The sequence below is a fragment of the Misgurnus anguillicaudatus genome, chromosome 25 (genome assembly GCF_027580225.2).
Source record: "Misgurnus anguillicaudatus chromosome 25, ASM2758022v2, whole genome shotgun sequence".
NCBI classification, from domain to species: domain Eukaryota; kingdom Metazoa; phylum Chordata; class Actinopteri; order Cypriniformes; family Cobitidae; genus Misgurnus; species Misgurnus anguillicaudatus.
Genome location: NC_073361.2, coordinates 30,323,337 through 30,349,009, shown reverse-complemented (window position 1 = coordinate 30,349,009; position 25,673 = coordinate 30,323,337). Strand labels below are relative to the sequence as shown.

Genomic DNA, 25,673 nt, shown 5'->3' with positions numbered 1-25,673 from the left:
AGAGAGAAAGAAAGAAAGAGAGAGAGAGAGACAAACAGACAGAGAGCTATAAATACTGAATGTGGTCATGCTTTACAGGTATACAGACCCTCATATTCATGACAGTCATGCACAGCCAATAAACAAACAATTCTTTATTTTCAATGTAATTTACAAAAATGCACCTGACAAATAAGACTGATCATCAATAATCAATAAGAAACAAGTGAAGAATAAAAACAAATCAACATGATAAAACTTTTACTCAATAATAAAACATGTCAAATGTATAGTTCTGCTCTGATAAAAATAACACTACCGCCCATCACAGTGACCCTTTGTTTCCTGTATATTTTCTGTTTTGTCTAGACCGCAAAAGTATGCTTCACTACCGGCTGAACTGTGACAAACCTTTAAAAATTAGTAACAAAGACTATCAGTCCACAAGTGAAACGGTCTGACTAATGTACAACTAATGGAGGATACAGCGTGAGGGTCATACAGGAGACATTTGGAGTTATTCACCCAAATCTTTTTTAATTGTCTTAACCTGTACATACATTGTACCTGATGAACCTGAGAACAATTTATAACACATAAACAATAGATACATAAAAGCAAATCTGTAAACACACACACCCAAAAACATGATTGTGTGAGCGATATCTGGAGTGATTACAATATCTGGCGCTATTTTAAATCTGATGTTTTGAATGGAAGATGTTTAGCCGTATTAACAGGTGAAATTGAAATCTTAAAATATCTGCATGTCTCGTTTCATTTATATCTGAAAGGAATGATTTGTAAAGGTTAAAGGTGCACTATGTAGATTTTAGTGGCATCTAGTGGCGAGACTGTGAATTGCAACCAACTGCTTAGTCTGCCGCTCACCCCTCCTTTTTAAAAAGCAAAGCATTGTGAAGCTATGGTGGCTATCACATGACAAACATTTCATTGTCTGAGACAACGTCGTTTTCAGCTGTTTGAAGTATTACAAAATGTTGTAACTTAAAAGAACGACCTTATCTTTGCATAACACAAGCTAAAGTCTCATGACACTTGCTATCATTGCTCGTTCATGACAACATGCACATTAAAGGTGCAGTGTGTAAATTTTAGCGGCATCGAGTGGTGAGGTTGCGAATTGCAACCAACGGCGTAGTCCACTGCTCACCCCTTGCTTGTAAAACACATAGAGAAGCTACGGTAGCTGGCACTGGACAAACATGTCATCGTCGGAGACAACTTAGTAAAAAAATTGTCCGTTAAGGGCTTCTGTAGAAAAATGGCGGCACAAAATGGCAACTTCCATGTAAGGGGACCCTCTTTGTATGTAGATAAAAAGGTCTCGTTCTAAGGTAATAAACACATAACGGTTCATTATGAAAGGTCTTTGTACACCCCTGATAATATAGTTTTGTATATTATTTTGCATTTCTGTCAAGAGATCCTTCAAAAAATTACACACTGCACCTTTAAAGTATGCATGATCTCAATAAAAAACAACAACTTTCAACATATAGTATGTATAACGAGTTTCCTAAAAACTTTAAAACAATTCTTTGAATGTCAATATTGCATAATCTTTATAAAACACACAAACATTCATCCACACACACACACATTCACACAAATGAACTACAGCTCCAGTGGTGTCTCAGGATGATCGTTCATCTGCATTGACAGATAATCTGAAGGTCGCCTGAGAAAAAAGATCAATCAAAAAGAAATAAATAAACAAATTGGCAAGGGACTAAAAACCACCATGCATTTATATATTTCATAAATTATTGACCAATAAAAATGTTTCTAATCACTGTCATCATATGCACAACTTTATGTGTCTAGAGAGGTCTTCACAGGTACACTTAGATTCGAAAACCCGAGGTCCCAAGCAGGTTTTGGTCTAAAAGTTTAACGTGTACCTCGGACACGGGTCAGATATAATAATAGCGGCTTCGGGTCATTTAAAATGAATGTGTTTTTGCTGTGCAGACTGGAGATGATCCGAACTATCTTGCATGTGAGCGTTTGCGACATCATGTGGCTGGTAGTAGGTTAATTTTTGTTGAGGCAGATCTGTCAATCAATTTTAAATGCACATGTTGTCATCAAATAACAAATGAAAATAAATGAGGCAGAAGCCAAATTGGATGCGAGGCCAATGAGGTTTCTTTCTGTTGGACTGGTGCGTGCAGGGATGCAGAATGGAAACCCGTTCGTGCCGTTTGAATTTGGGACCAGACCGGTCGGACTCGGGTCTAATTTTCTCAGGTTTGTCTTTTCAAAAAAAAAAAAAAAATTATGCACGTCGGGTTCAGGTAAAAAGTGATTAGGGTTGGGTACATTTCTTTGGACCCGAGAAGACTTCTAGTGTAGTGCTTTTATTAGTAATCCCAGTTATCTCATTCCCCGCCATTGACGAGTTATCTCGTCAATTATGAGTTAATATTTAACTAATAATATGCCTTTTTGGACGAATTTCAAAGTGAAAGTGTAATACCGCTTTTATCCACTGGATGGCGCCAAACCCGAATTTATCAAAAACGGAAGTTAAAAAGATTTCAAAATTTATTTTAACTGCCTTTATGTTTGATAGTCATTCTGAGTCGGATATCTAACATAAATTTGTTTACAAAAACGCAATTTTTTAAGCTTTTTGCTCAAAATGTTGTATTTTTGAAGAGAAATATCCATATTTCAGTGGTTAAATTAAGTGGAAAAAGTAAATAATGAAACGTTTTTTCCCATTTTGTTTGTTTGTTTGTTTGTTTATTGTTTGTTTGAAAGCAAAGGGTGTGTTCTTTAATTTGATATAATTTGTATGTTTATATATTTATAGAAGATAATTTTTCCTGCAAGGAATTTTGTGAAACTTTTGTTAAAATCACAAAAATGCAGGTGGGCAACTTTTCTCAAAAAGGCTGGCGGTGAATGAGTTAAAGTCATTTTTTGTGATCTATTGTTTTCTACATAAAATCATAAGTTTCTCAAAAAAAATTACTTTGTTATCTTTATTACTGAGTAAGATCATGTAAAAGATTAAAATCAAACTTTGATGCCTACTAATCTCATTATTAAATAAGTCTTTAACCTGAATTTCACAAACAGGTTCACATATGTCCTAATACACATCCACACACACAAACTCACCTTCTCTTGTACATGTAGGCAAACAAGGCTGCAAGCAAACCAAACAGCAGAACCGCTGTGAGCACGAGTCCAACCTGCAGCCCGACAGACGACGCCGCTGCACAGACAGATAGACAGACAGACAGACAGACAGTTATTCTGACGTATACAAGCAAAATCTAACAGCTACTGTGTGTGTGTGTGTGTGTGTGTGTGTGTGTGTGTGTGTGTGCATGGTCTGTACCTCCACGAACCGGCTGATTGATTGTACTGTAACATAAAGACCCATTGACATGCAGCATTTCTTTGATTTGCTCCCTCTGCTGGTCTGAAATTGAAATAATAGGCCCTTGTACATGTGTACCACCTGACTCACAGGATGCGTTCACATCTGAAACACAACAGACATGATGAATATAAACATGAGCTGAAGAGTCAAGTCACTTATTTACTGTGTATAGCACTTTGTTTTTTACAATGTTGCTATTTATTGCTAATTTCATTGTCCTTATAAATAGATTATAATTGAATAAAATGGTATACATTTTTTTGATTGACTATTTAAGAGGTTTCCATCCAAACGCGTAGCGAATCTTTTCAAAATTCGCAAAAAAAGCGAATTAGGTTAGTTTCCATCAAGTTGTTTGAGAGAATGAAAGTGGTATTACTGGTACATACAGTACATTGCATTAAATTACTTTTACTTGGCTTTTTGTCTTGTTTTCAGTAAAAATATCTAAAAATTCTAAAATCAAGATGTATTTTTTTAATGAGTAAAACGACCCAAGAAAATAAGTCTAGTTTTTAGACCAAAAATACCAAATTTAAGTGATTTTGTGCATAAAACAAGCAAAAAATCTGCCAATGGGGTAAGCAAAAAAAATCTTGACAATTTTTCTTAAACACTATATTCAAGAAAAATTCAAGAAAAATGTACTTACCCCATTGGCAGATTTTTTCGCTTGTTTTATGCACAAAATCACTTAAATGTGATATTTTTGGTTTAAAAACTAGACTTATTTTCTTGGGTTGTTTTGCTCATCAAGAAAAAGCATCTTAATATAAGAATGTTTAGATATTTTTACTAAAAACAAGACAAAAATACTAAGAATTTTTTTCTTGAAAATCATTTTTTTTTGCAGTGTAGGCCTTTCAGAAATAATGCATTGAGAGTCTCATAAAAAATGTATAAGAAGACACGTCAGATGCACTTAATAATTTTTTGCAGTGTACATTGCATAAAACTTTCATACTTAGCTTTTTGTCTTGTTTTCAGTAAAAATATCTAAAATTCTAAAATCAAGATGTATTTTTTGATGAGCAAAATGAGTTTTTTGACACAAGAAGAAAAGTAAAAATGCCAATAGGGTAGGAAAAAAATCTTAACATTTTCAAGAAATATTCTAATAAAAAATATTCAATGGAAAAAATGACTTTCTTATTTAGTATTTATGTCTTGTTTTTAGTAGAAATAACTAAAATCAAGATGTATTTTCTTGATGTGCAAATTGACCTAAGTAAGTAAGTCTAGTTTTTAGACAAAAATTATACAATTTAATTGAATTTGTGCTTAAAACAAGCAAAAATATCTGCCAGTGGGGTGTGAACATTTTGCTTCAATTAAGTGTTGTAGCTGTATTGATAAGAAGATTGCATCTTCATTTCCAATGAACACATTTAAAACACGACTTTCTTAGTATTTTTGTCTTGTTTTCAGTAGAAATATCTAAAAATTCTTAAATCAAGATGTATTTTCTTGATCAGCAAAATTACCAAAGACAATAGGACTAGTTCATAGACAAAAACTATACAATTTAAGTGAATTTGTGCATAAAACAATAAAAAAAAAAAAAATCTGCCAATGGGGTTAGCACATTTTTCTTGACATTTTTTTGCTTACCCCATGGGCAGATTTTTTGCTTGTTTTATGCACAAAATCACTTAAATTTGATATTTTTGGTTCAAAAAACTAGACTTATTTTTTTTGCTCATCAAGAAAAAACATCTTAATTTACTGTAAGAATTTAAAAATATTTTTAAGGAAAACAAGACAAAAATACTAAAGCGTTTGGTGTAAACTCAGCATTAGACATTTTTTTCGTGAAAATCATTTTTTGCAGTGAAAGTGATTAAGAAAAAAGAAAACTAAGCACAAAAAACTAGACTTATTTTCTTGGGTCATTATGCTCATCAAGAAAAAGCATCTAAATTAAAAAATTTGAATATATTTCTACTGAAAACAAGAAAAAAAAACTAAGTAAGAAAGTTATTCTTTGCAGTGTAAGTCACTTTGAATAAAACCTCCTGGCCAAAGTATTAATGTTAACATAAAATTACAGTGTGTTTAATGTGACTCACCTTCAAGATGTAAACTTGAGATTCCACACTTGCATGACTTTTCCAATAAAACAGCGATGTCCTTTTTGGAACAATCTCGGTGAGACAAAGAGAGATGTTAGATGAGAAGCTCTCTTGAACACAAAGTAATCTATTAAACAACTATTGAGGAACACAGAAGCAAAAGCCACTAAACACCACATCCATCAAAAATAAGATGATGATATTAACCGAATGCTCTCGGCACGTATTATGCATCAAATGCTTCAAATTCGCACAACCCCGGCCTTGGGCCTTTCAAAAAAAATCCAGTCTCATTAAAATTTTTTATAAGAAGATCCACTTAAGAGGGTTTTGCATCTGCACTCTTCAATGAGCTTTTTTGTCCTGTGTTGAAATACTGTAAAATGCAACACTGGTGCCCGAGTCAAGCATAAACAGCATGCTGCAAAAAATGATTTTCAAGAAAAAAAAATTAGAAAATAAGTTTAGTTTTTAGACCAAAAATATCAAATTTAAGTGATTTTGTGCATAAAACAAGCAAAAAAAAATTTTCTTGAATTTAGTGCTTAAAAAATGTTTACGATTTTTTGCTTACCCCATTGGCATATTTCTTTGCTTGTTTTATGCACAAAATCACTTAAATTTGATATTTTTGGTCTAAAAACTAGACTTATTTTCTTGCTCATCAAGAAAAAGCATCTTAATTTAAGAATTTTTAGATATTTTTACTGAAAACAAGACAAAAATACTAAGAATGTTTTTAGTAAGGCATGTTTGTTTAAACTAATTATATTTCCTAATTAAACTAAGGTCTAGTTCTGGCTAAGCTAATCTCTTTCCAGGAAACCACCCCAAAGACTAAAATAGTGACTAAACATGACCCAATAACCTTGTGTTTAATCCAACCAGCTGTTACTTTAACTACTAAGTTACAAAAAACTTGATTTATAAACGAGACATCGCAGACAATTCGGCGCAAATTACAAAATTGCCATTACACAGAGTTACTACAGAAGACATGCGCGGGCATAGGAGAGAGAGAGCTCGCGCACAAGCACATAGAGAACCAGTATGTGTGGGAAAACATTGCTAACCTTTCATGATAAACTCGAATCAGTCGTCTTCTCTGTCAGTAACATCTGACGTTTACGTGAAAATGCAAGTACACAGAGGAATCCGCATGGAAAACACATCCAACTTTTAATTCTTTCACTCAGTGTATGAGAGACGCTGTCTAGGGGCTTCACGCACAGTGAGAGAGAGAGAGCGAACGCTCACAACAATAAATGAAGCCGTTTTAAATGAAAATAAAAATGTAAATGTTGCGACCATTGTTGATTTTGTGGCGCACACAAACAAATAAATGTATGGATAACACTGCCAGGAGCCGAAGCCGCCATTACGCGAGATTAATGTAAACAGCGTGACGCGTCGCGTAGTTGACGTAATCGATGACGTTGACGCGTCGTTGCAGCACTTTTGAGCACGAAGGGGAGGGGTGGGAGACGACTGATCATCGTGAGTGAAACCCAAGCGCTAGCGCACAGATGAGAGGGGCGCGGTTGACATTCATTTTCGGTTTACATTTTCGGCTGGATTTTTTATTTCGGCCCGAAACCGATAATGCCATTTTCGGCCGAAATTTTCGGCAACCGAAATTTCGGTGCATCCCTAATTTTTACTTAAATATCAAATTTAAGTGATTTTGTGCATAAAACAAGCAAAAAACATCTGCCAATGGGGTAAGCAAAAAAATCCTGAACATTTTTCATGAAAAAATAAGACTTATTTTCTTGGGTTGTTTTGCTCATTAAGAAAAGCATCTTAATTTAAGAATTTTTAGATTTTTTTTACTGAAAACAAGACAAAAAAAAACTAAGAAACTGTTTTCTTGAAAATCATTTTTGCAGTGTAAGAAGTTAAAGCAACTAGACAAACTCATCACTAGACAAAATGTAAAAAGTAAGCTGAAATCTTGTAAAGCAAGTTTGACTGCTTTGTTTTGTGACCACACAGAGATTCTAGAGTTTTTGTACGTTGAAGAAAATGTTGTCATCATGGATTAGTTTTTATTTACTTATCGTCTTGTCTTCTTCAGTAAAAACATGTTGTTAACAAAAACTATGCCGAAAATTATTCTTCACTGAAATTAACACTGGTTCTTACTGCTGAAACTGTCTATACACTGTAAACCTGAACAGTAAAATGTACTCATTTAAAATGAGTGAACTGTACTCAAACCTGTGAAAAAAGTTTATTTATTACTTAAAAGTTTTATGTGTTCAAGGATTTCACCGCTTTGATTTTCAAACAGTATAAAACAATAAAATCGACAGCTTCATTGCCCCTTTAAAATTTTAAGTTGGTTTAAGTAAATGTTTTTAGGTATTCGGTTTCCACAAAAGGTTTGAGTACCCTGAACTTGTTGGATTTTACAGTGTACACTGAAATACATCACTAACAACCAGTCAGGGAGTCGCATGCGGTCTAGTTGCTCAAGTTTTTTACGCATCCAAACATCATGTCAGATAAGAACATTTCACATCTGCAAATGATCACACACCAATGCATCCCCTGTGCATCTTGGCTAAACAGATATTAAACCAATTGTCTATTCCCGTGCAATATGCAAATACACTATTTACTAGTCCGCCTTAAGAAACTTGCGACGACGCTTGTGCAACAAAAGGCAGTGGTAAAAAATTAAACTAACTAACTTGCAGTGATGTGCTTACATTTTAGAGGAGTCAAATGTTTAGGAGGGCATTTACACTTGGTCGGATAGCTTTAGTGATCAGGTGTAATGCAATAAATGAGTTTTTGTATCTTTCCCATCATTTCTTAGGATGCGTGTTCAGGCAGGTTTGTTCATGCATCATGAGTCACGACTGTTGTGTAACCACTTCATACCAAATTACTGAATGATTAAAAGTGTAAAGAAACACAGACATACCAAACACCACCCAGTGCGTAAACTTAAGCGGACGTATGTGAAGTATGAAAAGCAGTACTTTAAACTAAACACTTTTTAAGAACTTGACGTCCGGCATGCTAATTATTATTTTATTATTAGCAAAGTCCAACTGAGATGTATTTGTGGCTGGTGTGTTTAATGTTACGTGCGAGCTGACAGGATTTACAGAAGTACGCCAACATACTTTCTAAATGTAGGCAGAGATCCACAGAGATGGAAAGTGAAGGATTTGGACAGAGGTTTGGCAGGCGTGCAGACGAATTTGAATAAATCCAGACTGGGTGTCCGTCTGACTCGCATCGAGATACAGAATACAACCTGCAGACAAAAACAAACATACAGATGTGTGTGAAGAGAAGACAGCAAGAGATCTTCACTAAACTAAACTACACGTGTAAAAGTCCCACACAAACTTTAAAAGCACGTCAACGCGTGACTCCAGGTCAGTGTTAAAGTTGAAGCGATCTAGACGAGGTGAATCACTGCCACATACACCCGAGCCTGACGCTTGGAAACACAACTCCACTGCACTCAGATCAGTCAGTGAAGCTGTCAAATTTTGATCTGCTCCAGAGACAAAAAGACAAACATAAATAGTTTTTAGTTATATCTATATATCACATGCTAAGTAACACTGTGTTTTATCTGTTTTATTGTAATGTAATGTACAATTCTTTAAAAACAAAACCACTATGATCCCTTACGTTTTTTAAACTGTGTCATTTTTATTTACTTTTATACTTTTCAAATGTTTAATGTTAATTGATGAAAATGTTTTTCTTGACCTTAAAATCCTTGTCGGAAGTCAATGAAAATATAATTGTTCAAACATTTTAGTTTCATTCATTACAAAACTAAAATATTATTTGCTTTCATAAAGTAATTCCACTGAATCTGTGCCATTTCTGTCCCCAGGACATTATATGTATAAAAATGCTAACTCTAAAATAAATGTTATTATAAAGAAAGTGTCCTGCAATACCAAATTTAAACTATATAATTTAAAACATAAATAAAAACTATACAAAAACACAAAAAAATCAGTCCCTGGTTTGATTTCTATACTTTACCTTTAAATATAAAGCATAAAATCCTTTCAATATCTTTTATTTTTGTGTGGGAGCATATCCCATCTTTGCTTTAAAAGTTTTTTTTACCATTGAGAAAGTAATTTTGTTGTTAGTCATGATTTTCCTCAGTCCTGTTTTCCAGCACGTTCCTCCCTCTGAAAATCTAGGAATTTTCCACAAGTCACATTTTCAAGAGGAAATTACATCATCTGGATCTTCTGAAGGCCACGTGAAGCTCAAAAGTTACTCTTTTTTTATTGTATTTTTTTATAATATTGATGCTAAGACTGCAAATGTCAATCTTTAAGTTCAGTCCTGTTGCCTATATTTTCTTTGATGTTATATTTTTTGGGAAATCACAAGAATTTGCTTATCTTCATGCAATTAGCATATATTTAATGCAGCTATATTTCATGTATTTGCTAAATCTGTGCTTAAAACTCAGTCCTGTTACCAAAATGCCTCCATCCTCGCATGTTAAAAAAATAAACCAGTTATCTTATGATATATATATATATATATATATATATATATATATATATATATATATATATATATATATATATATATATATATATATATATATATATATATATATATATATATATATATTGACCAGTAATCATTTTGAAAAGTAAATAATATGTGTGTTATTGGATTTGGTGTTAAAAAGACAAAAATTAACTTCAATTTTGATGAATTACAACATGCAAATGTCACTGATTCATTAGAATGGCCTAATTTTAAAATAAATGACTTGAACTAAATAACACGAAGCACTGCAGCCAATAAGAGCTCAGATTATTTGGGAACTGCTCCACTACTGTTCATTATTTATTTATTTAACTTATTGTATGAAATTCTACAATTTCAAGAGCTTTAAAAAACTCTTGAGAGTTTTACTGTGAGAAAATAAATGAAAAAAATCATTTTGGACTGAAAACACGAGATGTCGCTGTTGCTTTCCAATCGCAGTTCAGTGACAGTGACTAAAAATTGTGTTTTCTATTAACTCTTTTTTCCCGCCATTGATGAGTTATCTTGTCAATTAAGAGAAAACATTTGCATAAAAAAAATGTGTTCCTGATGAATTTGTAAATTAATCTGCAATACCGCGGTTATCCACTAGATTGCGCACTTACCCAATTTATGAAAAAACTGAAGCCAAAATGTTATTTACTTATTTTAAACTCTGTGTATGTTTTTATAATCGTTCTGAATCTGATCTCTAACAAAATTCTTTCACAAAAATGCAATCATTTCAGCTTTTTGCTAAAAGAAATATACATTTTTTATATTTTTATAGTTATAGAGTTTAAGCAGAAAAAAATACAGATATAATGAAACTTTCATTTTGTTTGTTTGTTTATTGTTTGTTTGAAAACAGAGGGTCTGTTCTTTTATTTGATTTTTTTTGTATTTGCATGTTTATATATTTTTAGAAGAAAATTTTCCTGGAAGGCATTTTGTGAAACTTTTGTGAAAATAACAAAAAATGCCGAGGTGCTACTTTCAAAAAATAGCTTTAAGATACATCAATCTAAGCATATCAGTTTCAATCTTTTAAATCCAAAACATTAAACACCCACCTGCTCCAGAGACATTGCTTACGAGATAAAATCCATCAGCTCCTATTCTGCCAGTTAGCGGGACAGATTTTTTTTCTTGACCTCCTTCATCCAAAAATACCAAAACAAGTCCATGCAGGGAGGTCAACTGTGGACCGGACAACTCCACAAACATACTCTGCTCTGATTGTTTATCTCCAATCTCATTGATGACGACCCCCTTTGGGGGCGGGGCTAAAGTGGGTTTGGGAGGACAGTCGTTCGGTTTTCTTGGCGTAGGAGAACCAACCTGTGAAATCAGAGCATGTTGGTAAATATAACAATATTGTGAATGTCACTATGCAAATTCTTATGTACAGAAGATGCGGACGGTGTTCTCACCCTGTAAACGCTGAGGTCAAGTCTGTCAGATCCACATCGGGAGAGAGTCTCATCGCCTAGTAAGGCATTGGTGTCCTCCAGCAGGGGGAGCTGTCCCGGCATTAGAGCATCTATGAGCTCTGCTGTTTTTTTATCAGATCCACGAGAGCGGTAAACCACCGCGTCCAACAAGCCTTTCTTTGGGATACGTGGACCCTCAAAGGAGGGCGGAGACTCGCTGCGGTATATCGCTATGGCGTCTGGTCCGTTCTGAATAACGTTCGGTGGAATCGTTATGTCTGCGCCGATCTTACTGCTGCCGATCTGAGAAAAAGATTCAAAATAATAATTTTACAAAGGACAAGTGCATCTTCTCATTCTTCACAAAGATTTTTGGGGGGGGTATTGAAGCCATTTCATGCACCCTGACTTTTAGGGGTTTGACGCACGTTTCGAACTTTAGTGGATTTTCGCGCAGCCTTAAACAATAAGGAGCTTGCTCTAGTAGTGATGTAATTACAAAGGAGCGAGCTGAGACAAAAATACGAAATAATAATGGAGGACAAAATCATTTTCGCGGTATGTGTACATCTGGAGCTGTACGACACATCTTCGTATTAAAAAAAAAACAGGAATATGGATCTTGCTTGGAATTCAGGAAATCGGATGTTCTTTATATATGATCCAATTTCACGCCAAATGACGTGAATTTCACTCACTAGTAATGCGAATTTTAAATTTCAGGTGTGAATAATGCAAATTTTAAATTTCACGCGCAGGGGCGGAGCCAGACATTGTAGACATTGGGGGCTTAGCCCAAATCTAGGGGTTTCAAAGCATGGTCCCCTGCTAATCTTTTTTCTCCATTTACGGCAGCTTTATAAATACATTTTTTTTATCCTATTACTATTTTTTTATTCTATCTTATACTATTTTTTGGATAAGAGAAGTTAAAATGTTCTCTGCAAGGTTCTCTGTATTATTATTGTGAAACTGTAACATAACACATTTTGACAATGACACTTTAACTTCTCTTATCCAAAAATAGGCAAAATATGTTTGCTGTAGGCTAATCCAGTAACTATGAAGCAAGAATAACAATTAAGCAAGAATAAGCAAGAATAACAATTTTGACTTCACTAGCAGAACAATTTCTGCTTATGGAAGCGTTCTCTCTCTCTCTCTCTGTGATCTCTCTCCACCCTCCTCTCTCCCTATTTGCACTGACAATCATCACACATAAGGATATTAAATTTGTTAGAGATTGAGGATTCACATTTTATAACTGTCTATCAATGTATTTCTGAGGTGAAATCATTGCGAATTTCAGAGAAATGCATATGGACAAAACATAAGCTGCTTAAGTAACTATTCCCCCCTTCTTACTTCTGATGTCTTAAAAAATAAATCATACATCCATCTATAAAAAAGGTATATGTACAATGAGAAAGGTTTCATCAAAGTTTTAATTCACTGCAATTAAATGTACTTTAAAATATTATGCAAATTTAGAATTTCACGTGGGAATGGCAAGAATTTAAGGCAGTAATGACGAGAATTTAAGCCGGTAATGACGAGAATTTAAAGGACAAGTTCGGTATTTTACACTTAAAGCCCTGTTTCAGATTGTTTATGATGAAATAGAACAGTTTTGACTGAAATTTGGACATATGATGCTGGCCAGAGAATTTTCGGGTGTTTGTTGTATCACCTCCCACCTCTAAAATGGCTGTATAGGTGCACTGGAACAATCCTTCCTAAAATGCACCAAACTTTCGTCCACAAAGACGCGAAACCCACCGAGTAGTCAGGGGCGTTCACTGATGTGCTCACACAAAAATCGCTGCAAAAGATGCTTTCCAACAGGTGTTTTAGCATTCGTTGTAAACTTGTGGACCTATTTTTCCAAACGCCTCACACCCGTACATTCTTCCGCTTAGAGCTTGAATAATAGACACTCCAGCCCAGTTGGTGGCAATAATCCGCCTTTGCCAATTGCAAGAATACAAACAACGTTCCCGGCGCAGAGTAATACCGTACCTCACAGCACATTTAAATACAAGTCAATGGAGTTGGACAAAACTACGATAAAACCTGTTGGAATGCGTATTTTGCAGCGATTTTTGTGTGAGCATATCAGTGAACACCCCTGACCACTCGGTGAGTTTCACGTCTTTGTAAATGAAAGTTTAATGCATTTTGGGAAGGATTGTTCCGGTGCACCTATACAGCCATTATAAAGGTGGGAGGTGATACAAGACACACCCGAAAATTGTCGAAATTTCAGTCAAAACCGTTCTATTTCAAACAATCTGAAAACAGGGCTTTAAGTGTAAAATACCGAACTTGTCCTTTAAGGCGGTAATGACGAGAATTTAAGGCAGTAATGAAGAGAATTTAAGGCGCTAATGACAAGAATTTCACGCGCAAATGACGAAATTTTTCACGCGCGAATGACACGAGTTAACTCAAAATGTTGAAGCATACAACTACGCATGAAAAGCGTGATTTATTACATTTATTTGCTTCATTTGCGTCTGGTCTGTATGATGGAGTATTTCTGTGCCGTATGTTTTGTTGGCAATCAGCGCGTAAGTGCATATAATGTAAACAAAACGAACATGTAGTGAATCGTAAGTTGTCCAGAGATAGTAAAAAAAAAGTTATCCAGAGATAGTGGGATAATGTTTTGTGTGTGTTGTTTGCTCGTGACTCGCTCTGCCGGCGGTACGCCTCAAGGAACACGTGTTTTTCCGAAAACTATCTGTAAAGCTGATCTGTCTTTTATAAATCTGATAAAACTAAAGACTCTTCAGAGATATGATATATGACGTGTTACATAAGCTTTGAATACATCTAGTAACATTTAAGCTACAAAAGTAGGAACAAATGATGTAAAAGGACACAAGCTCCAATTAGGGTATTTATTTTGAAGTTTTAAGTCTTGCTACAGATATAAAGCTCTATTATATAGTATCTAAATATTCTATGCGCCTTTTTTCCTGCTTACACATTCGTGGGTCACATCCGATCTGTGCCACGTAAATCACTTCAAACACGTAGTGTAAATGCAGCATAAGTGTCCCTTTTACAGTTGCTCACCAGGAAGTATCCATTTTCATCAGTGTAGTATTCATTGAGCTCCAGCTCATAATACACTTCACCCGTCTGTCCATTGATCAGCACCAGCCATATGAAGTCCAGGAACATACGGAAGCCGGATGGATGCCAGAGCTCTATAAACTCCTCATCTTCTGCTGCGCCGGGTGAATCGGTATTAATCTCACTGATCAGGAAATCAGTATCACTGTGAAAAGGAGGCAGAATCCATCCTGGCGTTGACGTGTATGAGGCTGAAACACAAAGACGGATGTGAATAAAAACATCGCAAGACTGAATTCTTCTAAATGAATCATGTTTCGGAAACTGTATGATTATATGCATGACAGAGATGTGAGGTGTTCGTGTAGCTCAATGGTCAAAGCACTGGTTAGCAATACAAAGGTCATGGGTTCGATCCCAGTGAACAACACATATACTGATATATGTATAGACTAAATGCAATGCAAGTCGTTTTGGATAAAAGTATCTGCCAAATGCATGAATGTAAATGAGTAAAATCAAACTTTGATGCTCTAAATCTAATCATTAGATAATGAGACTTTAACCTAGATTTCCCAAACAAGGTTACATATTAAATATGTGTAAATAAAGCTTTGTTTTGCTGTTAAACGACACCTACTTATATTACGCGGGCAGGTCTGAAACCAAGCGCAGTCGTTGGGTTTTTCGGGACTCGGGAGTCTTTTTACAAATAGACCCGGATCCCTCGTCCATTCTGCAACTCCACAGCGACTGACAGATACACCCGACGTGTCAAAACTGCTGCAAAACCAAACAAGTGTGAATAAACCTACACAAACTGCTCAATAACGCAATTTGCATAAAGCCAAGATTACCTTTCTGTGATTATTAATGGTTTTCTCCCAGGTATGAGCGTCTCTGTGAGGTTGGCGCTGGGCATGGTTTTTTTGTCACCGTAAACGAAGGCATCGATTGGCTGCTGGTGGCTGAGGGGGCTGCCCTTGGAAAAGTTTGACGCCGGGCCTTTATAAACTGCTAAAGCTGCACTTTGTTGCACTGAAAGATTAAATATTGCATTAAAAGAGTCACAACTGAGATCTGTTAGAGTGTTTGTGCAATCCTTTTAAAGCACAGGTTTTTTAGCATAGGGTTGCCAGGTTTTCACAGCAAAAGTAGCGATGGTCTTATTTTCCCCATGCCAAATTTATATCCAAGTGAAACGGCTTCTGAAATAAATAAAGGTAGGGCTGGACTCAAATTTGTCCATCAGGAACTAACCAGATCGTTTGAAGTTGTTTTGAGGAGGGGAGGAGAATAAGAATTTTTAAAAAGTCATGAAAGGGATAGTTCACCCAAAAATGAAAGTAATGTCATTAATGGCTCACCCTCATGTCGTTCGAAACTCGTAAGACCTCAGTTCATCTTCGTAACACAGTTTAAGATTAAGATTTGGTCCGAGAGCTTGTTGACCCTTCATTGAAGATCTACATGCGGTGTACTGTCCATGTCCAGAAAGGCAACAAAAACATCATCAAAGTAGTCCATGTGACATCAGTGGGTCAGCCAGAAAGTGCCGAAGCATCGAAAATACATTTCGGTCCCAAAATAAAAAAAATTACGACTTTATTCAGCATTGTCTTGTCTTCCACGTCTGTTGTAAAGCGCATGCGCGAGGCTAAAGTCACGTGACTGCAGTGACGCGGCTGACGTGTTATCTGGTGCGCCCCAGCTGCTTTTTTTTGTGTGCCCGGGCTTCGTTTACAGTCTGAGGGAGATGCACGCTCTAAGTTTGAAAAAAAATTTGCAACACGTCATCCGCGTCACTGCAGTCACGTGACTTTAGTCACGCATGCGCTTCACAACAGACGCGGAAGAGAAGACAATGCTGAATAAAGTCGTCATTTTTGTTCTTTTTGGACCAAAATGTATTTTGGATGCTTCAACACATTCTAACTGACCTATTGATGTCACATGGACTACTTTGATGATGTTTTTATTACCTTTCTGGACATGGACAGTATACCGTACATAGATTTTCAATGAAGGGTCAACAAGCTCTCGTAGTAAATATAAAACATCTTAAACTGTGTTTCCAAGATGAAGGTCTTAGGAGTTTGGAACGACATAAGGGTGAGTCAGTAAAGACATTATTTTCAATTTTTGGGTGAATTATCCCTTGAAGTTTAAAGATAAGTCAATTGGAAAAAATACCACAGTATTCCAAAACAAATAACAGTTTTAAATTTCAATTTCATTGTGACTTTTTGTGCTTTTTCTTGTCTGCTAAAATTCGCATTCACGAATCTAAATATCACATTATTGGGGTTGCTTTAACCCTCAGACATAAAAAATAGCCTGTAGCAATGATGTTAAAGTAGCACAATTTGCTGGAAAACCACAGATTTGGCAACCCTGACATAGTACAAAATCTCTTATGCATGGCACATGTGTGCTTAAACAAATAATTCACCCCAAAATGAAAATTATATTATTATTTACTCGCCCTAAAGTCATCCAAGGCCAATGTGTATATGACTTTCTTCTTTACATTTGATTTGATTTTGAGTGCACTGTCCCTTTAAATGGTTTGACATATGCAAGCAAAATTACCTGCCAACTGGTTTGACAAATGTATACGCAAGCAACATTACCTGCCAAACTGCCAGTATCCACAGATACAGTAAAGATACCAGCCCGCGTTGCGTTGAACTCCACACTTGTGCTTATCAGATCGGTGGTGACATCGAAGAGCACCACAGAAAAGAGTCCGGTTGCCATGCCAACATTGAGTTCAACCAATCTCCGCTTCTCCGGCCCACCGAGGTCCACCTCATTGATCCAAATGTGTCCTGGGGACGGCAGCGGGCAATGATTGACCCATCCAGGGGTGGGGGGACCTGTGTGGAACGTCCAGAGATTGTTGGACTGCCAGCAGCGCTGAATCGATTCGTCCCCCTCGAGAGCCTTCTCATCTTCCACGTACGGATGCGAACCTGGAGTCAGAACCGACGCCAGCCCGTCTGCGCCCTCCGCAGATCTACGAGAAGTGTATACTACTGCATCCAACAAACCCACTCCTGAAACCTTTCCCCCGTCAAGAACCGGGGCCCAGTTGGGCCCGTAGAGCGCAATCGCGTCAGGTCCGTTCTGTACCGAGTTGGGTGGGAGAGAGATGGCAGGCCGAGGAGTCAGTTCGGAGGAACCGATCAAAAAGTATCCTCGCGGATCAGTCTGATGTCCTTTGAGATCTATAATGCGGTAGGCAGTGTCGCCATTGCCGTTGTAAAACACGAGCGTGTACCCATCTAGAGAAGTGGGATTCGTACCGTCAAAGTACAACTCGACAAACTCCTGAGTGTCCAGTTTGGGATTATCACAGTTCACCTCACTGATCATCAGACAGGCACGCGTCTTATCCAAAACACACATGAAGATCATGCACACCAAATAGAGTAAATTCGCACGCATGGCTGCTGTCCAGTTAACAAAGTACCACAATAAACAGGAGCTGCCGGGGACGCTTTGGTTCGTGGACAAAAAAAGGGAATTATTATTATATCACGATAGACAGCGACAGTTGTGACACCTCATATTATTGAAAACATTAGCTTAAATGATTATTTAACAGCTAGTTCCAGTCCTTGATTCTGATTGATTGGTCAATAGCTGTGTTTTATTTATGATAATCACTGCACATTACCCATGGCAATGTAAAGATATGTGAAACGTCCACACAGTCGGTCAGGGACTTCTTTTCCAGCGGACAACAAGATTTTACTTCAATCTTTGCTTTAAAGGTGTAGCGAAAGATTTTCTCGAATTTTAGAAAAGAACCGTGTAGCCCACAGTTCAAATAGAACCATAAATAATATAAGTGAAATAAATAATATATATAATAATATATAATATAATTAATAAATAGCAATAAATAGATAAATACGTTATTTAGAAACCACACAATATATTAAAATATTGATTTTGTAAAAGTTTCAATTCTTTTAATGATGTTGAACCATCCCTTTAGTTTAATATCACTCTGCCCCTTTAAGACACTTTCACAGTTATGCACAAGCTGTTTTTTTTTTAACATTAACGGCAGACGCTAACGGAAATCGATAAGATACACACGGAATCCAGACACCTTAAACTAAACTCCGAAATTAGGCTTATTTAACACTTTTAAAATTTTGTTCATCAAGAGTCAACCCTATAACATCTTAGCGGTGGTTTTGAGGAGTGTTTTGAAGACGGTTTTGGCCAGGTTTTTTTTCTCCTACACGGAAAAGTTTGTGGACAGCAATACGCCGGATCGGACCTTTGGATAATCAGCGTATTGCGAGACCAACCTGATCTCACGAATTTCCGTGGCATAGTCACGGAATTTTGTGCTAATTTTTCCGTGGCATTCTCACGGATCTCCGCATTTTTCCGTGGCCCTGCTACGGACTGTCTTTTTCCGTGGCATTCTCACGGATTGGTTACTCAACTGTTTTGTCCTATTTTCTTACCATTTTCGCTTCGGTTTAGGGTTAGATTTACATGAAATGACATCCCTACCCAAACCCAACTCTAACCCCAACACCAGGCAACAATTGTTTAAAGTTTAGAATAAATCAGAAAAAATAGTATAAACCAATAGTTAAAGTGACATACTAACGCAAACACCAAATCTAACCCTAAACCGAAGTGAAAATGGTTTGAAAATAGGAAAAAGCAGTTGAGTAACCAATCCGTGAGAATGCCACGGAAAAAGACAGTCCGTAGCAGGGCCACGGAAAAATGCGGAGATCCGTGAGAATGCCACGGAAAAATGAGCACAAATTTCCGTGACTATCCCACGGAACTTTGTGAGATCATGTTGCGCGAGACAGCATACGAATGAACTGTTATTTCAACTGGATACTAGATGGCGAGCTAACCCAAGAATCTCTAAACTGCAAGAACTGAAACACCGCACTCTGATCGCTTACACGGTTTGACCTGAACAAAGTGAACCACTGAGCTATATTCTTTAAATCACATTGGATATTGACTTTTGAACACATCGAATTGGACGGATCCTCTGAACTGAAATTCTGAAATTGCAACACAATAATTAAGATTTATTGAATAGAGAAATTTTGAATAGGTGAATGTATGAACGTAAATTGGTTGATGTATTGTATTTTTTTTTCTTTTATGTTTTCTGTTAAAGTGAGACTGTAGTGGAGGACTTTTATTATGCTTTTATTTTCATATTATTATGTTTTATTTTTCATCCTATTTTTCATTTTTTAATTACAACCATAAGCTCATAAATTGTGATTCATATGGAGATCATGTTTTTCTGCTAACGTACAGAATTATGCTCTTTCTGTCTTTTGAGCAAAGTACAATGTCCAAGGACTTAAACATCATGTACTGAGAACAAGACATACGTTTTATGATTTCACTAGATTTGTGTTTAACTGTTCATGTTCTTAATCACTGACAAATTGAAGCTTATCTTCAAAATGACGTAGAAACTGATGACTACACATGTTTCAGCATCTTACTATAAATGTGTGTTCAACCTTGTAATCGGGGCTCTTAGGTTTTTAAACTTCTAGCACCATGGGGGTGAGAGCCTATTCTGCAGAATATATAAAATTCAGACAAAGAAAATTCTGTCGACAGTGTGTCTGTGTGATCCTTGACTTTGACTCTTAGTGAGTATTATTTGATGTGGCTTAAATTCCACGACAATAATTGCGACGAGGATGCGGATTCCACAGCTGAAGACTTCAGAAGGTTTGGGAGAGACTGACTGATCACCCCTGAGACAAGAGGTCTCGGGCTCCGTACCCCAGGCCTAAGGGAAGGGAGAGTCTCAACCATTTCTGAAGTCAAAGCTGACGGAATCTGGAAAAGAACCGTTGTGGTGGCATCTGAATAGATAATACGGTAAGCGTTATTTCGTTCGTGACCATGGGTCAGGGTAATTCGAAAGGGAGTACAAAGTCAATGGATCTGGAAAATGGCGTGTATGCTCGAGTGATCAAATCAAAGGGCACTGGGGCGTTGGAAAGCGTAAAATCTGGGAGAAAAGGTATGATTTTCCTCCTAAAGGAACACTGAGTGTAAAAGCACTCACTTTATTAAGGGAAAAAATCATTGCGGATGGCAGAGAAATGAGAGCACCGAGTAAGATAAAGACCAAGGACGAACTGACTCAGACTAAGTCAGAGCTAAACATTAAGCATAATGTTTTCCTACATCAGATTCATTACATGATGAACCTAACTTTCTGTTTTTTCCTCCTCCACTACAAGACTCCAAAGTGTAGCAATTGCACAAACAAAAGAAACATTTAAATCCTTACATTTTACCTGCAAAGAAAGAGTTAGACCCTGTAAAGTGAAACAATCACACTATAAGCACACTAAAATACTTACCTGTTCCCTTAAAGAAGAGTTAACTCAAACGAAAACTAGAAACAAATAGCTTAAAAATAGTTAAAGCAACTGTTCTAAAAGAGCTGATTAAAATTTGATAGACCGGTCTAAGAACAAAACTAACCAGAATAAACCCATACTTAAACCAGTTAAATCCATTTAAACTTATTTAAATAAGAAAAGATTAAATATAAAGGATTTAAAATTATTTATTATACATATCGTACTGTAAATATTTATTGATTATTTATTGACATACATCTTTTACTATAAATATTTATTGATTATTTATTGATCTACATTTTGTGAGGTAAATATTTATCAATACATTTATTGAATAATTTATATTTATATATTTATTTAATTATTCTATTTATCTTACTAACTTACCTATTCCATTTTTATTCCTTTTCAGTATACTGCTGATTAATTTATATAAGTTTTCATGTCTCATGTGTCTTTTCTAATATAACATACACCACTCAACGAACCTAGAACTGGTCCAGTAGCATAGTTATTACGATTGCAGTGACATAAGTGCTACAACCGCCTTCTCCACTTTTTAAAAAATGCAATTGCGCAACACTACTGATTGACAACTAGGAGGACCAATAGTCTTGATGATCCACCCGGAAAAAGAAAATCCTCCGCAATACCTTTAATCTTTGTATTATATGTAATATTTGTTTCAGTATATCTATTTATCATCCATGTAAGTTTTTAAAGGTACAGTACGATTGATTTACCAGCATCTAGTGGTGAGATTGCGAATTGCAACCATCCTAATTTCGAAACGCAATGAGAAGCTACGGTAGCTTCCACAAGACAAACATATCGTCATCTGAGGCAACATAATTATTATAATAAAATAATTAGAATTAAATAATTATTAGTAGTCTTTTTCACAGAACAACTAAATTGCTAATAACCTCATATTATATGATAATATTTACATTTATGACATTTTTCCTTTATGCATGGTTGGATACATTTAGTTCCAATTATTAAAAGTTTTTCATAACAAATGTGTGATGATGATCATGATGATATATCCTAATGAGATGTAAATGCCCAGGAAATATACAACAGTTATGCTTAACCAAAATGAAAAGTAATTTTTTAAAGCGGTACAAATACTAATTTATATTCTGAGGAATGAATGGCACTAAAGCAGACTTGTTCAAAATGTAAATATATCCTCAACAATAGCTGGATATTCAATTTAGTGAAGAACCTCTGACATTTTGCAACTTTAAAAAATGTATACTCTCCTGTCTCATCTCTTTATATGGCATTGTTTAATTAATATTTAACATGTTATTTGCATACTGATCAGAAATGTAAATTTAAACATACTTGTACATAATAAGCTCAGGATATATTGATCTAAACGTTTTTTTACCTTTATTTAATCAGGAAAATCTCTCTGAGATTCAAAATCTCTTTCAACAGGAGAGTCCTGAAAAGTTACAAAAATAAGTATTAGTAAAGTGAAATTAAGTACTACTACTATTTGAAAAAGTACTAGGCCCAGTATGTAAAAGATACAGCTAGTAGAAGTACTAGTAATTAATCTATAATTACTAGTTTCCAATAAATAAGCACTAATATCTATTTTAGGTACAAGCATTTTGTGCTTAATAGAATAGTAACTAAAAGTACTACGGTCATAAAATGGATTAATGTTAATAATGTTTCAGAAATTTCAGCAATGATTCCATAACCCTGTAGATACTGCATATATTAACCACAAGACATCATGAAGTAAAAATACACAACCGCATAACTATACCACATCTTTTGTAGCATCAGATCCATAATGTTGTAACAAAAGTAATGCGATGCAATGTATGCATGCATTTAAAATCAAAGTTGCGCCATCAAACGGATTCTCGTAAGAAACTTTGTTTCGCAATCAGCACAGAGATAAAACCTCAACAAGATCTCTGCTTTTGTCATCAATCTCGTTACAACAACCACGATAAAGATCACAAACGCGCGTGCAGAAAGCGTCTCATCTGCTCGTTTTAATGTAAAGAAATGTTGCTTACCGTGACGACCGATTCACGACAGCGACAGAAGTTAGCAGCAGTAGCGTTTTCTTAAGTTTCGTTAACTTTCCTCCCTGTTGTGAACCGATTTCATTCGGTCGGTCTCCTCCGCGCGCGCGCGCGTGCGTGGGCGCCCGGTTCGGGGGGTGAATCTGGGTGAGTTCACGCGCATTCCCGGAGACATAAACCCCGTCTTCCCGAAACACGCCTGTGTGAATGGTGTTTACTGGTAAAAGCCTATTTCTAGTCAAAGACTATTCGTGTACCCAAAATGTATTAAAGTCACAACTAGAAATGTATTTATTTAATTAAATAAGGAAGAAAGCATTCATTTAAAATAAAATCAGCATGAAGTAAACATTTTGAAGAAAAATCTTCAAAATGTCTAAATGTCTTTTAACCGTTTGTTATGTGTCATAATACAATGAACAGTGAGAAACATTCCAATTAAAACATTTATTACAATTGAACTTGTTGAACTACACTTGCGCAGACCGATCGGAGTTTGACCCCATAAAACCGCGAGATCACAACTTTCTACTCGCTCTCGCGGTACTTTGATGTCATATACCGATAGGGCTGCGCAGAGCCGCATAAAGTCGAACACGACTCATCATAACTTTTGCTGTAAAGAGACATTAAGAAAATGAAACGTATTTTCTTCAGATTAGCACCAGAGTCGTTGCAAAAACATCAAAAAACGAATTAGCATATTTGTAATAGTTTGGGACGGATCTTACAGTTTCACATACAGTTTATTTATTTTAAAGAGCACACCCAAAATCCTTGTTTAATTTGCATAACAGTGGGATTACACTATCGATTCTCTGTTTAAGGTATAATATTAGCATAAGACTCGCGTAAATAATATAAAAATGTACATGTTGGGGAAAATGCACGCTCACAACGCCACCAGATGTCGCTGTCTCCACAATATTGACTTGGTGACGTCGCTTTGCAACAGCACGCAACACTACTATTACCACTGTTGCAGTATATAGTTAGTAGTACATACAGTATATAACATAATAAATAACATAAAAATGTTATTGGCTGCATCTTGGATCAATGCATCTGCTCCTGTATGCAGGGCTGAAAATAAGGGGTACCTGTAAGTTCCCATAGTGAATTCAGGGAATCAAATTCCAATTAAAATGTTAACCATTGTTATTTTTAAGTGGGACATTTTAAAACCATTTACACTTAAAATTGCAATGCCTAAAAACTGCACGTCTAAAAACAAGGACCATATTTACTTGTGGCTATGTGTGGGCTGGTTTAGGTGTAATGTGACAGCTTTGGCAATTTCTGTAGAAGATTGTGCAACAGACAGACACAGTCACACAGTAAGGGTTTATATATCAAATAAATAAATTATAAGAATAAAATACAAGATTACCCAGATGGATGAGGAAAGAAGGTGAAATAAAAGATTCATTAAGGCAGTGTTAAATGAGCATGTACCTGGATTTAACAAATCCCTTTCATCTATAACACAGAAGTTAACTGGATCTGTGCAGACTACAGTGCTGAAGACTAATATAAATATAAATACAATGCATGTGAATAAAGTCTAGAAATTCCAGGCGATCATTTGCTCCGAAGGTAAATATCATCATGAAACTGCTGATGTCATGGTAGTGATGTCACACATTGTCCATTTACTGTGACTAAATACAGCAGACAGGCATGCAGACTTTTAACCAGGCCTAATATAATTAACTATATTTTATTATTATACGGTGTTGCATATCTATTTTGAATGGTGGTTAATAAGTTGCTTAGAAGTATCTTCAGACAGATATGTTATCTTCAGGTCAGCTCAGTCAGGACACATGCAGCATGTTTGACAGATTGATTTTAAGAAGCAATGTAGATTAGAGTGAATTTAGGAAAACATCAGAGGGTATTTGAGGGCGTTTGTCTTGTTTCTAGCGTGCGTATGCAAGCATCTGTTCATTTATTTGTGAATGAGATGTTGACTCACTTTTGCACACAGGATGTCTGATTCATCAGCTTGACTTGTAACACATCACAGTCTGTTTAAGTGACGCTCACCCACAGGCAGAAAATGAAAGGAAATCTGAACTGAAGATGTTTACGCCTGTTTTAAGCTGTGTTTAGGTTCAAACCAGTTTTTTTTTGTAGAAAAGCTTAAAAAAATTGACCAAAAATTGCAATAACAGTGAAGTGTAAAAATAATTAAATTCATGCATTTGGAAGATGCATGCTTTTATTCATGAGTTACTTACATATACCATCTTAAAAATAAAGGTGCTAAAGGAACCATTCAGTCAAAGGTTCTTAGAAATTTTTTTTCTTTTATTTCTTTTTAATCTAAAGGACCCTTCTTTATGAAACCGTTTAGCCAAAAACATTTCTTTTATGGCACCATGAAGCACCTTTATATTTAGTTATCTGTGTTGCATGGGAATCAAACTCATGACCTTTGTGCAACGCTCTACCAGCAGAGCCACAGTAACACAATACCACATAAAAAATAAAATAAAATAAAATAAAATGCATGAAATATAATTGTTGTAAATGAACTGAAGTGATAATAAGTTAACAAGATGTCTTTTTAAATGTGAACATAATGTTGTTTAGCTGAACAGCTGTTGTCTTTGTCTGAAACACATAAAGGAGTTTTTGTGCCAGCTTTAGCACATCTGAAGAGATGACTAAATATAAAGTGTTTGTCT

The 25,673-nt window shown here is 35.8% G+C and overlaps 1 protein-coding gene across 2 annotated transcripts; it reads right to left on the bottom strand.

Annotated features, from left to right (window-relative positions):
* Positions 1–119: 119 nt before the first annotated feature.
* LOC129425610 (uncharacterized) lies at positions 120–23,108 on the bottom strand. 2 transcript variants are annotated; one of them, XM_073863820.1, is made up of 14 exons: positions 22,972–23,108; positions 22,324–22,379; positions 17,159–18,036; positions 15,383–15,563; positions 15,166–15,305; positions 14,526–14,776; positions 11,445–11,747; positions 11,085–11,352; positions 8,839–8,989; positions 8,610–8,743; positions 5,470–5,544; positions 3,356–3,502; positions 3,133–3,229; positions 120–1,681 (listed from the first exon to the last, which is right to left on the bottom strand). In XM_073863820.1, the coding sequence occupies exons 3-14, from the start codon at positions 17,973–17,975 to the stop codon at positions 1,618–1,620; spliced, it is 2,628 nt and encodes an 875-aa protein (XP_073719921.1). In that variant the 5' UTR covers positions 17,976–18,036; positions 22,324–22,379; positions 22,972–23,108; the 3' UTR covers positions 120–1,617. The 2 variants fall into 2 exon arrangements, with proteins under 2 accessions (XP_073719921.1, XP_073719920.1); XM_073863819.1 differs by having other exon boundaries at positions 15,166–15,308; positions 22,972–23,107.
* Positions 23,109–25,673: the final 2,565 nt, after the last annotated feature.